We start from the raw sequence: 12,951 nt of genomic DNA, 5'->3' as shown, positions 1-12,951 counted from the left end.
GTAAACTTTAGCAGCATGTGGGAGTTATCGTAAGGAGCCCATTAATCCATGTGAGCACTAAACGTTGCCTGTAGACTAAATATATCCTACATATCAAACGTAGATACTGTTGTGATGTTAATATGAATTTGCTTTAAAAGATCACTGAATTCATAGAAGCTTTTGGTCATTTTTCATCTTATTAATTAGGTACTTAAGAACAATTAAGCCCATAAAATTCTGACATCATCAAAGCGGGTGGGCATCTTTGCTCTGGTTTGGAGGATTTAGCAGTGTTCATGAAACACTTCTAACACACAAATCTTCCACATTCATGTAAGATTAAAGCCTTAAAAGAGCTGCCATCTGAGAGTTCTATTCAGGCGTTAGTCTCCCAAAAAATATGCTGAAGAGTGAGTAAAGCAATAAAATAAGACCAACTAATAATGCTGATGAAACTCTTCGATAACATCTTTTTCTACCTATGATGATGGTAGCTTGTGAGTAAGGTAAGCAAGCTAAGGAAAAGTACTGTTTTGTTTCTCTAACTTGCCTGCAATAAGAGTACCTAAGTCAATAAACTAGATGGGTCTGTTTTTAAAACCCAACACTATCATTTCTAAGGAAAATACTTCTGCTTTTTCTTCTTCTTGACGTATACTTGATTTACAATGTCGTGCTAATTTCTGCTGTATAGCAAAGTGACTCAGTTACACACATGTATACATTCTTTTTTTATATCCTTTTCCATTATGGTTTATCCCAGATTTGGTATAGTTCCCTGTGCTATACGGTAGGACCTTGTTTATGTATTCTAAATGTTAATAGTTTGCATCTACTAACCCCAAACTCCCAATCCATCCCTCTCCCTGCCCCCCTCCCCCTTGGCAACCACAAGTCTGTTTTCTGTCTCTGAGTCTGTTTGTTTTGTAGATAGGTTCATTTGTGTCATAGTTTAGATTCCACATGTAAATGGTATCATATGGTATTTGTCTTTCTTACTTCACTTGGTGTGATAATCTCTAGTTGCATCCATGTGGCTGCAAATGGCATTATTTCGTTTTTTATGGCTAATATTCCATTGTATATATTTACCACATCTTCTTTATCCATTTATCTGTTGATGGACATTTAGGTTGTTTCCATGTATTGGCTATTGTGAATAATGCTGCTATGAACATAGGGGTGCATGTATCTTTTTGAATTAGAGTTTTGTCTGGACATATGCCCAGGAGTGGGACTGCTGGATCATATGGTAATTCTATTTTAGTTTTTTGAGGAGCCTCCATACTGCTTCTGGCTCTTAATTTGTAAATGAACGCTATTGATTTGTACAGCACTTTACAAAAATTTGCATTATAGGGTCTCAAAGTTGGAACATTCTTATCATTTGTAGTCTTACAAAAACAAAAAAAAAAACTACAAAGATGAGTAAACTAACCACATGAAACCATCTTACTTTCCTTAAATAGAGGGAAAAAACCCTGATTTAAACGGACCATATAGGACTGTTTGGGTATTGAATATATTCTTTTTTCTTAAAGTCATTTTCAGACCTAGTATAACAAAAATTCTTCCTCAAAGATCAGTATTTCAAGCCCTAATAATTATTTTTATATCTAAGCCATTTACTAAAAGAGGTTTATAGCAAAAGGTGGAGTTGGGTTTTAGAATTTATAAATACAAAGGCCCAATATTTATTAACTTTGCACACATAAACCTTCCTGTCTACAGAATTGTATGACACTGGAATATCTTAGTTTGCAGACTCCCCCTGAAAATCTTAACCATAGTTTAAGAGTGAGTTCCAGCTTTCTGAAATGGTGTAAATTACAGCTGTGCCAGTAGGGAGATAGATTTACTGAATGCTTTTCAGTATGTTTTAAATCCATGGAACCATTACAAAATTTAGTCTGATTCCATAGTTCTTACTTAGTTAAACATACAATACTATACATGAATTTAAAAATCATTACACTGGAGGGAAAGTACTGTCAGAGAGGCTCACGTTTACCAGTTGGGTCACTTTAGGTTAGCTGAAAGCAGAGGTGCTTGAGAGCAGATGAGATTTTTACACTTTTTATATTTCCTTTAGCACTTGTTGCAGGGGACAACCTGGTCATATTTTTTTACTACAGCAGTTTGCTGAAATAAAACTTGTCCCTTTCTCTCAAGCACTTACCTGCAAAATAAAATATTCACTATTCTCTTGCGACTTATAGTTGACTGCCAGATAATGTATTTTTTGCTGATTCTCAGAGCACAAGTGTTTAGGCAGTAGTTTCTGGTTAGGTCTGTTCATTCAATCATTCAATCACACATTCATTCAAGCAACTGACCAGCATTTACAGATCACCCACTACGTGTTGAACGCAGTTGTCTTAAATGGAATCAAACCACAAGACAAAGTTTTAAAGAATTACCAGAACTTTTATTTTTGCTTAGTTTTATTAAAAAAATAAATATGTCATAAAGCTTTTTTTTTTTTCCTTTAGGGAGAAAAAATGGAACAAGTTTCATAAAATCAAATAAGCAACGGTAAGGTGTCTTAACTTGGAAAAAGATTGGGAATCACTGGTTTACAAGTTACAACTGAATGAAAGGACAACTGTACCAGCCTCAGTTGGCTGCTTCATGCCAATGGCAGCAAACAACAAGATCTACTAGGGCAAAATAAATTACTGTGTGGAAGCCCTGGTAAGTGCTTAAACAGGCCGAGTCACTGAGACATCAGGATAGATACATCTTGCTTTCAACAACACAGAAGTTCCTGAAGGGTTGTGTGTAAATGAAATAACCACAAACATACTAGGGGAGGCTTGGTACCTGAAAGAATTCCATGGTGAATTCTTTCGTGAACAACCACTACTGCTTTTATAAATCCAGGTCCATTTGTTTTACTTAAGGCGAAGTACAGCAAGCTGCTACCTCTCTGAGCTGAGGCAGTGGCATGTTCACCTAACACTGCTCCTGCTGGGCCAGTAGCACAATTTCCAAGTCTGTGTTTCTGTGAAGTAGTGTAAAATACAGAGTTGGCCAGGGAATCCAGCTGCATCTGGCAAAGCAGGCGGAAGGGTGGGAGCTCCACCTTTAACAATATTTCCATATCACCAAAGACTTCTTTTGAGGGTCTACTTTGTGCAAAGCACAGTAAAAAACCTGACCAATTCAGTTACAGATGTACTTCCTTTCTCTAAAACCTTCGGTCAGGGCCTAGGTCTGGAACCCTAAAATAAAGTAATACTTCTAATTCTCGAGACTGACTTTAACCAAATTAGATGCCCAACTCCTTCAAACTGGGGTGGGATGACAATGAAAGAGACTGAGTTTTCCAACGCTGAAGTTTAACACGAGAATCACATTTCATTTAACTAGTTAATGAAAAATTTTGCTGGTGACAAACTTTTCAAATGGTTCCTTTTTTTTTTTTTTCTTACTTCCTCTAAACAGAACTCTGAGTTCTCGGGTAAACTGCAGAACAGTTAAAGTCATTGATGTTCTCTGGTTGGGTGACATATTTCAGTCCTACTGATAGAAATAGAAATTTCTTTCCACCCACCAGAATGTCATGAACTTATCCTACACCACAGCAGTGATGCTTTGCACAGGGATTAAATATGGTAGTACTAATTCCAGTCAGTTTTAATCTTTGTAAATAAATAGAATCCTCACTTTGCTCACAGCCTCCATTTCATTTGGCCAAACGTCTACCAGGCTTAAGCCACATGTAATTAGTTAGGCTGTTCAGTTTCTTTATAAAAAATGCTTCTAATAACACTGCTGCCTATATGTACAGGTGTGAATGAAGAGTATGCAATCTGTAGTCTTTTCCACACTGAGTACACTAACAACAATTAGTAAATAATTAAAGAATAAGTGGTCATTTTAAAACTTGTGTTTGTATTTCCTTAAAAAAAAATTTCACTTTCTAGCAACTTAAAAAAAATGGGTCTTAAAAGTGCCCTATTAATGTCAATGCTGTTCCCCACTCTGGCCCACCCATCCAAAACCTGCTACAAATGCTGGATTGAGTTTATACAAATAATTTAGCAGTACCAAGATTTTTCAAATGCAAACAGTGTTACTGACTTCTTCATACTGGATAACAAAATAAGGGTAACTCTGGTCATCATTGAAGATGACAAAAATCTGAGGCTCAAAGAAATTATCCACACAAGAGTCATATAGGTCACTGGTGACACTTCCAGGATTCACAGGAGGGGGCCTTCTCATGCCATGGCTGCCCATTGTGTATCTGCCAGTTAGCACTTTGGCCAGAAACATGAAATGGACTCCTTTGGAGGACTTCTTAGAAAAGTTATGCGAGTAGCTTGCCTTCTTTGCAAAATAACTGCCTTGTCCAAACATTGTAGCATGCTTTCCACAGACTCGAGGGTCAAAGTTGTGCTTGCAGATTCCATCTACCACATCCTGGGATGTTCCATGAAATAAATGTCTCTCATTTATTATTCTGTCACGGCCAAACATTTTCCTGTTCATATATTCCTTTTTCCTAAGGCAAAGAGTGGACAGGGAATTCAGAAAAATGAAGGTATAGATCAGTTTAGTAGGCATGATGTAGTCATAAACTTCTTTTTATGGTTTCAATGGGGGAGGAAATGTGAAAGTAGCTACCAAGGGCAAAATGTCATCAAAGATCATACTACAAGTCTAAACTTATCTTTTCCACTGCAGACAAGAAAAGCCCTTTCCCTTTTTTCTCCATCAACCATTTGTTCACTTGCTCTCTCTTCCATTTCAAATCTAGTTCTCACATCTTCTCAGGGTGACTTCCTTACCTAATTCCACCAACATGAGAGTCTCTTAATTCTGAGGTTCCTCAAATCTACATGTATCCCCTCTGAATTACATTAATTTGTTGCTGACTTGAGAGGCAGCATAGTAAAGTGATTAAGAACAAGGCCTCTGGTGCTAGACTGCCTGGGTTCAAATTCCAGCACCGTATCGTATTAGCTGTATGACCTGTGGCAAGTTACCAAACTTTTCTGTGACTCAGTTTCCTTTCTGTAAAATGCAGATTGTAATAATCTTTCTTGTAGGTCTGTTATGAGAATATATGTGAGTTAATATATGAACAAATATGACATTAAGTTCTATGCAAGTCTCTATTATGTTCTGCATTTGTCATTAGCTACATCAAGAAAAGCTCTCGAACTTTTTTTTTTTTTTTTTTACTGCTGACTCACCTTTTATATTTCTCCCAAAGAAACTGGTTTTGGACTCTCAGTATTTGCAAAATTCTATATTTAAACTCAGGCACAGTCTTATGAAAAAGATTATAAATGATTCGATAACTTTTGTCCTCTGCAGAAACAGGCACTTGGATGAAGTCCTGAGATGGATGCATATACACCCAAGTTTCAGGGTAAAAGTTTGCTGAGGTGACCCCATCTGGGCAGATGATTTGTGATGATGAGGCTGCTTCAAGAGGCGGAGGTGCCTGTGTGGGAACACCACCAAGTGTCCTAGAAGGGAGATGGAGAACGTCAATGTAAAACCTCAGCAGTAAGGTGCTCTACATCAAAACCTCCATCTCACATACAGTGCTCTACAGCAGTATCTAATATTATAATTTGAATAGCTTCAATGCTTGTTTAAAAAAACAACATAGAAAATGCTATGAACTAAAGAAAAAAAATCTTAGAGCTAACACTGCCTGTATAGAGATAACCTATTATTAGCTTCCCCTGGCCTCCTCCTTGTGGAGAAAACTCTGGAATGTACTGCTGCAAGGCAAGCAAGCAAGTGCCAATTTATAAATATCTTTACCTTCTGAATCCTGGATTCCTCTTTTGCCTATATAGTTATGCTCCGTTTCAAGGGAGCAACAATTTATATACGTTCCTCAAACTTTGCTGTACTAAGCACAAAACGTATCACTGCTAGAGGCTGTGTACATGGGGAAGCATAGTGAGTGGAGGCAAAGTGAAGCAGGGCAAGAGGGAGCTTACAGGGAGATGACGGAAAATATTAAAAATAAAAAGCTTATACTTTGGTTTTTGTATAAAAACAAATCATGGAGTAGGCATTGAAAGTTGGCATTTGCTTCAGTTTTAAATATCACATATAACAACAAAACCATCAATACAATTCAAATGTTATAGCTTTAGATGTGCTTAAGATGGAGCTAATTACTTTCAGCCCTAGACACTAGAATATCCTTGAACCTTAAATTCAGGCCTGTTACTTTGAAGGATGAGTTTAGACAAGCAGTTACTTATTCCTGCCTGATTAAATGCTTTAAATCATTTTTCTTAGCCATTTTCAAAACAAAGCAAAAGGGAAGAAGCAGAGAGAAAGATAATCCTGACCCTGAGACCCAGATTCAGGGCTGGGCTACTACTCCACTCATCAGCATACAGTGGTCACGGGGAAGCCCTGAGTCTGCCAAATGGATTAGGAAACTGAAATTTTCAAAAGAGCTTTGGGACACAGAGGTTACAACAACAGGTGAACATGCATCTAATCTCCAGGAGGATATTTACCATCAGCCACCTTACACTAAGCACATACTGTGGACCAGGCACTTCACACCCAGTGTCACTACTTGTCATTAACCCCACACAATGGCTTGGTTATCCCCACTTTTCAAATCAAGAAACTGCCAGCACAGCTAGTAAAGAACAGAGACAGGATATGAACCCAGGCCTATCTAGTTTCTAAGCGCATACTCCTTGCATGTCCATATATTTCACAATTCACATGTACATATATTTTCTTCTTGTCTTCTTTTTTTTTCTTTAAACAAGGCTTGAAAGTGATGGATGGATACCAGGATTGCAATTCAGGTCTGCCTGATTCCCACTACCATTGCCACCATCCCACAGCCTTTTGACTTTTAAGAGATGGCTTGCTATAGAGGTACAACCTGCCTCCTCTGCCCCCCACCTCCTTCAAGTAGCTGTGCCTATGATTAACGTGCCTCAAAGTCCCTTTGTTAGACAGAGACAGAGTTCTGGGTGGATCCAGGGCTTGCTGAATCCCCCAGGTGCTTTTAAGTTCAGGAGCAGATTTAAAGGGGTGCTGTTTTCCCCAACCTTCATGTCAGAGGGCACAACAGTTCTTGTCTTCTGGAGCATTTTCACAAAGCCCTGACAGATTCCTCCAGAGCCTTCCTTCACTGGTACATTTTTTTGAAGAGAGGCCCCTACTGGTTTAATCAGACTCTGATAGGTCTGTAACTCCTTAAAAAGTCATCACCATTCTAGAGGAATGGCAGGAAACAAAGACTATAAGCTCCTTATTTTTAGCTGTTCCCTCTATCCCTGCTCTGCAAAGAGTGTAAGCCCTAACTCACCAGTTTTCCCAGTATTGTTAGGGGTTGAAGTTACCAACAGAGGTTTCTGGATTGAAGGAGGAAGGTAAGAGTCTCCCAACCACTCTGCCCAAAATAGGTTTTAGGCTGTCACAGCCATACTGAAAACGTGGCACTGACAACAGAAGAGACTGTTCCTTTTCCTTCTGCTAGCACTCCTGCCTAGAAATCAGTTTCACAAAATGAAAGCTTCAAATGTCTCCTTTCCTTTTTCAGGGGACTGGGGGTCTATTATTTCCTTACATATGCTTGAAGATGAGCCTGTGTAAATAAATCCCACCTATCCTAAGACATTAAATCAGATTTTATGTATTTGGTTAAGCATCCATTCTTATCCATGGATGCTTACTTTTAATAAGCCAACATCTTAATTGGGCTAAAACATAAGAATGTATATAGACATCTGTCTGATGGAACTCTACACTCTGGTTGCCATGGGTTAAAAATACATATTCTAAGCACAGTTACAAATGTAGCTTTATTTTCCAAGAATGCTGAGTTTGTATTCAGTTCATGGGTATTCCAATGACATACTGCAAGCTTCCCACACCGTAACCAGCCTTCTTTAGAGAGGCAAAGTCAAAGGCTATGGCACTTGTACTCAAGGGCCTCTGAAGAACAAATTTTCCTAATCCAAGGTCACCTTTTATCACTCTCCTTCCCTCCCCTGGCCATTCTGAAAGATGTTTCCTAACCTAACTTCAGTGATGAAGTAAAAATTAATTTTATCCTTTTTGGGGAGGAGTCAAAGAAATCCTCTCAGGCCTTCTCATGACCATGAGGTGATTGCACAGGGCAGATGTTCTTCCAGCTGAAATGGACTTCCAAACCTCTAAATCTGATATTTGTGTGCTTATGCAGCCTTAGCTCAAGTATTCTAAGAATATTAAAGAATAAGATCCTTTTTATCAGCCCTATTAAAAATCAGCAAGCACATGGAAAAAAATTTTAACTATGAGGAATGTTAGCTAAACTTGATTGTGGCAGCCATTTTACAACATATACATATATTAAGTCATTACGCTGTACACTTTCAACGTATACAGTGTTTTATGTCAATTATATGTCAATAAAACTGGAAGAGGAAAAAAAGCAGGGAAACCCTTGTTTAAAAAGAGCCAAGCTTTTGCCGTAATTCATGAACTAAGCCCTCGCCTCACCCTCCACTTCCCTACTCCAGCATTCCCAATTCTTAGGCATCTCTGATTCCCTGATAATTGTGGCCTTTTTGACACCTATGTTTTTCTTTGACCCTTTGTGTTTGCTAACACTTAAAAACAAAACTTTCTTCCTGGCTAAGATCACAGTCTCTCTAGAAATCTACTTCTGAAATCTGCTTTTTGGAATTAGTCTCCCTCCTCTTTCTGCCCTCTAGGCCAGCCCCAGACTGTAGGGCAAACAGGAAATGAAGGAGCATTTACCCATTCCACCCTGGTGAACTTGCTGCTTCTCTGCTCTTTTCCTCTTGAAATGTCTGCACCATCTCTTTGACTTGCTAAGCTCCTACTTTATACCTGATGATCACTGTTCCAGATAAGAAGACTAAACTAGGAAATTTTAAAAAGAAAAAGAGAGTGACTTTCTTTGTTCTCTTGTAAGCCTATGTTATAAATAGGAAGGCCATATCTGTGGCATTAATTCTACTACTGCTCATATTATTTTTACAGTTCATACTTTTACAAAACAAGGCTAAGTTTAAAAAAAGGTGGGGGGAAGAGGGTATTCCATAATTACTTAGGATGGAAACAAATCAATTTTCAGTATTCTGTAAAACTCCCCCAACAATGCAGCACTTGAACGAGCGTTCTTCCTCTCTCACAGAAGCTGCATCTCGCTTGATTGGCTCAGCATGCCAAGCTGCCGGTCTCACTAATGAGTTCTACTGTCTCACTAGGAGGACAATATGTTCCTAACTACTGGACGCTGACACTATCTCCAGCTGTGCTAGTGAAATGGCATTTTTATTAGTTTCTAATACTAATAAAAAAACCCTACACTTGAACTAAGAAGAAAGTACGTATTTACCTCAAGTCAATATATATTTCTAAAATCTGCCTTATTAACAAATTGTTTTTGGGTACCTAGCATTTCAGGGATTTTTGTTTAAATTTTGTTTTTAATGTTCCCTTTGCAATCTCAGAATTAGAATCATTAACACTCTGCCATAATGATCTGGGAAAAACACACTTTGGGCTTGGAATAAAAAACTACTAGTAAGAATATAAAAGAAGATTTTTACCTCAAAGATCAGCAGAAGAGACCAACCAATATTACCCTAGACCTCCCCAGTTCATAAAACCAAGTAAACCTAGTAGCATTTTAAAAATCAAGCTCTAGGGCTTCCCTGGTGGCGCAGTGGTTGAGAATCCGCCTGCCGATGCAAGGGACACGGGTTCGTGCCCTGGTCCAGGAAGATCCCACATGCCGTGGAGCGGCTGGGCCGAGAGGCCCGCATACCACAAAAAAAAAAAAAAAAAAAAAAAAATCAAGCTCTAAATATGGTGTATCTGACTAGAGTAGATAATGATTTCCCTAGAGATACTACCTTTCAGACGTGGCCTTGCTAATGGTAATGTGCCCCAGCTTTTGGGACCTATGGAGATGTGCCAGTGGGCTCTCTAGAGAGGAAAAAGAAAAATGGCACTTGGAAAAATGGAAGGAGAGCTCACCTATAATTCAGAAGGATGAGTTCAGTCTTGACCTAAAAGTATGACAGGTAATTTTAGTGCATATTATAGGAAGATGGGGCTTACTGAGCAAATGAGAATGCAAATTATTTGAAAAGGTGAATTCTTCCCATGCAAATTCACTCAAGGAAGAAGAATGGAGAACACCACCTTGAGGGACTCTCTCTCTACTTGCCAAGGCAGTTTACCTGGGCTGGGAAATAGTCCCATAACATGGAAGGGTATCTCAATCTTCCATGAAGGAGGCAAATGCAAACTCTGCCTTATTCCAGATACTGTATAAGTACTTTTAGCTGTGGAAAAATGTTAACTCTGCTTTTCAGTTCAAAAAATCCAATAGGATACTCACTCCTTTAATGTTAGGTTAATTGCAGCTTATCTGAACTATATTTTTTGAAGAATTAAATCTAAAGAATAACTCAGAATTTTATATTCTAGAGGTAATAATCAAGTTAGTCTTTTACAGTCTTTTTCTCTTTGGCATTAAGTGTACATTTACATAAAATGGAAGCACAGATGAGACTTTCTGCTGGACACTTACTGTAAATATGGAAGCAGTATAAAACAGGAACGGAAGAGGGGTCTCCTTTTTATTTCTCTCCTGAAGAATGAGTTGTGAAGAATGTAGTGGTTGTTCCACATCATAAATCGAACCTCTTTCAAACCCCGAGAGTTGGCTTCTTCAATCAATCGAATAACAGACTATGGAGTAGAAAACAGAAGGTAAAGAAAAAAAAAGCAAGTTAAAAAAGCAATAAATGGTAAATAGTCACTATAAAATATGAAAAATGTTAATGTAACTAAAGGTAAAAATAGTTAACTTTGCTGTTAACATCAGAAGTGTTTCAATAAAGTACAGTGAGTCAAATTACCTCCTGTTACACGTAGGACTTTTATTTTCTTTAAAGACGCAGAATAGAAAAATGCTTCCTGTTCAGAACATGGATTTCCACCTTATGAAACATGTGAAGGATTAGTCTATTCTATTTTGAGGCTTTAAGAATGTCCTGGAGATTTTTTTTTTTTTATATTTCTTAAGTGAGTTCCAGAACACGATTAAAGATGGTAGTATATACAGTTCAAATAAACCAATTAAGTTCCAAACCCAAGAAACCTCTCTGAGGAAAAACACAGGGACAGTCGAGCTACTCTGAGGATACATTTTAAACAGCCTCTTATTCTCTTTGAAACGTATTAGATCCTAGTGACTACTTAAGAGTCAGAAATTTTAACTCAATATTGTGTTTTACACTAATTAACATACTATGTCATTTTCTTTTGCTATTGCCTTAAAAGAAAACCTAAGGTAGATAAGTCAATTCTCCCTTTTTGTAATACTGGAAATGAACTTAATCAAATTGAGTAAGTCACATCTTTGGAATGTGAAATTAATCTTTAAGTCCATTTCAGGACATTTAAATGTGACTCAGAATTCTCATTCACAGGCAAAATAAACCACCATCATTTTAAAACCTCGCTTTGTGATAGATGAGCTATTCTTACCATCTCAGACTAAGGATGCATGTGCACATGTGATAGAATTTTAAATGACTGATTTGCCTGACCACAGTTCAGTAAACATTTTCAAGTACTTCTTCCAGGGGCTTAAGGGTGCTTGTTTCCCCCTAGACTTCTAAAATGCTAATAGTGTAACACATGATCCAACCACCAGGAGCCAGATACAGCCAAAAGTTACACCAGTGCTCATCTCGTTAAAATTACTCCAAAGGCGGCACTGAGTCTGAGTACTTACCACATTAAATACTTGGCTCCTATAGTATAAGATACTGGGAAAATCATTTTCTCTCTGATAATAGTGGTATTCTATTTATGGGTTCCAGATTAATGGAAAAAAATATATTTTCAGAAAAATCAAGAGAGAAAAGCGTTACTCATATCAACAAGACTAGTCATTGTTGAAAAGGAACAGTGAAAGACAAAAAAATTTAAACGCACTTTTGGGAAAAAGAACCTGTAAATACCTCAGGATACTCTCTCCATCCAAAGTGGTCCCTACAGAAGAATTTCCAGACTGTGTGGTAAATAGAGTTGACATTGCTAGAGGGTGGTGTGGACAGCCTTCGTAGTTGGTCAAATTCAGTTGTTTCATACACATTCATGGCATTCAAATCTGCCCAAAATTCTTGTCCTCTAAAAAGACCCAAGAAAAAATTGAACTGTTAATAAATAATGGAAATATCTAAACATCTCATGTGACATTACAAATATCTAGTATAGCATACTGTAGGATTTTCAAAGCCTGTCTTGTTTGGAGTAAAAGGACATCATTGCTGGTTTTTTCCCCATTTCATATATGCCTTAAGACCAAAACGTGCAAGCCATGGAGTAGGGATTGATTCTATCCTATAACATCACTGGCCTAATAAACCAATCAACACAGTCCCACCCTCCCTACCACAGTGGGATGAGCCAAACCTGGTCTCAACCAATCAGGGAGTCAGCTCTAGGACGAAGCTGACACAGAAAGCAGACAGAGAAACGAACTTCTCTTGAAGCTTGTCCTTTTTCAAGAGGCATCAGTTTTCCTAAGTCAACATAGGAATACATAATATTGTCTGATGAAAGACAGGAAAAATAAAATGACCCCAAATGAGGCAAGTACTGCTCATCTACCCAACATCAATATTGTCCTTTATCCTGTGCGTAGAAAAAAAAGTTGACGAAACATGGGAAAAGATAGTTTGGATTATTATAAAGTTCAGCTATGAGAACAGTTTCATCATTCTGTTATCTGGTCTGCTGCTGCTTAATAAGCACTTTACACTGTGTGTGTGTGTGTGTGTGTGTGTGTGTGTGTGTGTGTGTGTGTGTGTGTGTGTGTGTGTGTGTGTGTAGGTCCTGCTATATAAATCAGAATCACTTAAAAAATTAATTTATAAAGGGTGGTCTAAAAAACGTGTGTTCCTTTTTTTTTTTTTTTTTTTTTTT

General features: G+C 37.9%; 2 protein-coding genes across 4 annotated transcripts in view; both read right to left on the bottom strand.

Annotated features, from left to right (window-relative positions):
- The window catches only part of LEKR1 (leucine, glutamate and lysine rich 1), a 429,075-nt gene that overhangs the window by 388,993 nt on the left and 27,131 nt on the right, over positions 1-12,951 (bottom strand). The gene's annotated exons all lie outside the window — the stretch shown is intronic.
- TIPARP (TCDD inducible poly(ADP-ribose) polymerase) overlaps positions 2,394-12,951 on the bottom strand; it is a 29,534-nt gene continuing 18,976 nt past the window's right edge. For all 3 annotated transcript variants that reach the window (XM_007108116.4, XM_028490432.2, XM_028490436.2), the window contains exons 3-6: positions 11,985-12,153; positions 10,544-10,704; positions 5,187-5,465; positions 2,394-4,492 (exon numbers count right to left, since the gene is read on the bottom strand). In XM_007108116.4, the coding sequence (XP_007108178.1) occupies positions 4,045-4,492; positions 5,187-5,465; positions 10,544-10,704; positions 11,985-12,153 (1,057 nt within the window). In that variant the 3' untranslated portion in view covers positions 2,394-4,044. The remainder of the gene's footprint in view (positions 4,493-5,186; positions 5,466-10,543; positions 10,705-11,984; positions 12,154-12,951) is intronic.

Source organism: Physeter macrocephalus, chromosome 1 (assembly GCF_002837175.3).
Source record: "Physeter macrocephalus isolate SW-GA chromosome 1, ASM283717v5, whole genome shotgun sequence".
Taxonomy (NCBI): Eukaryota; Metazoa; Chordata; class Mammalia; order Artiodactyla; family Physeteridae; genus Physeter; species Physeter macrocephalus.
This window is presented reverse-complemented; position numbering and strand designations above follow the sequence as displayed.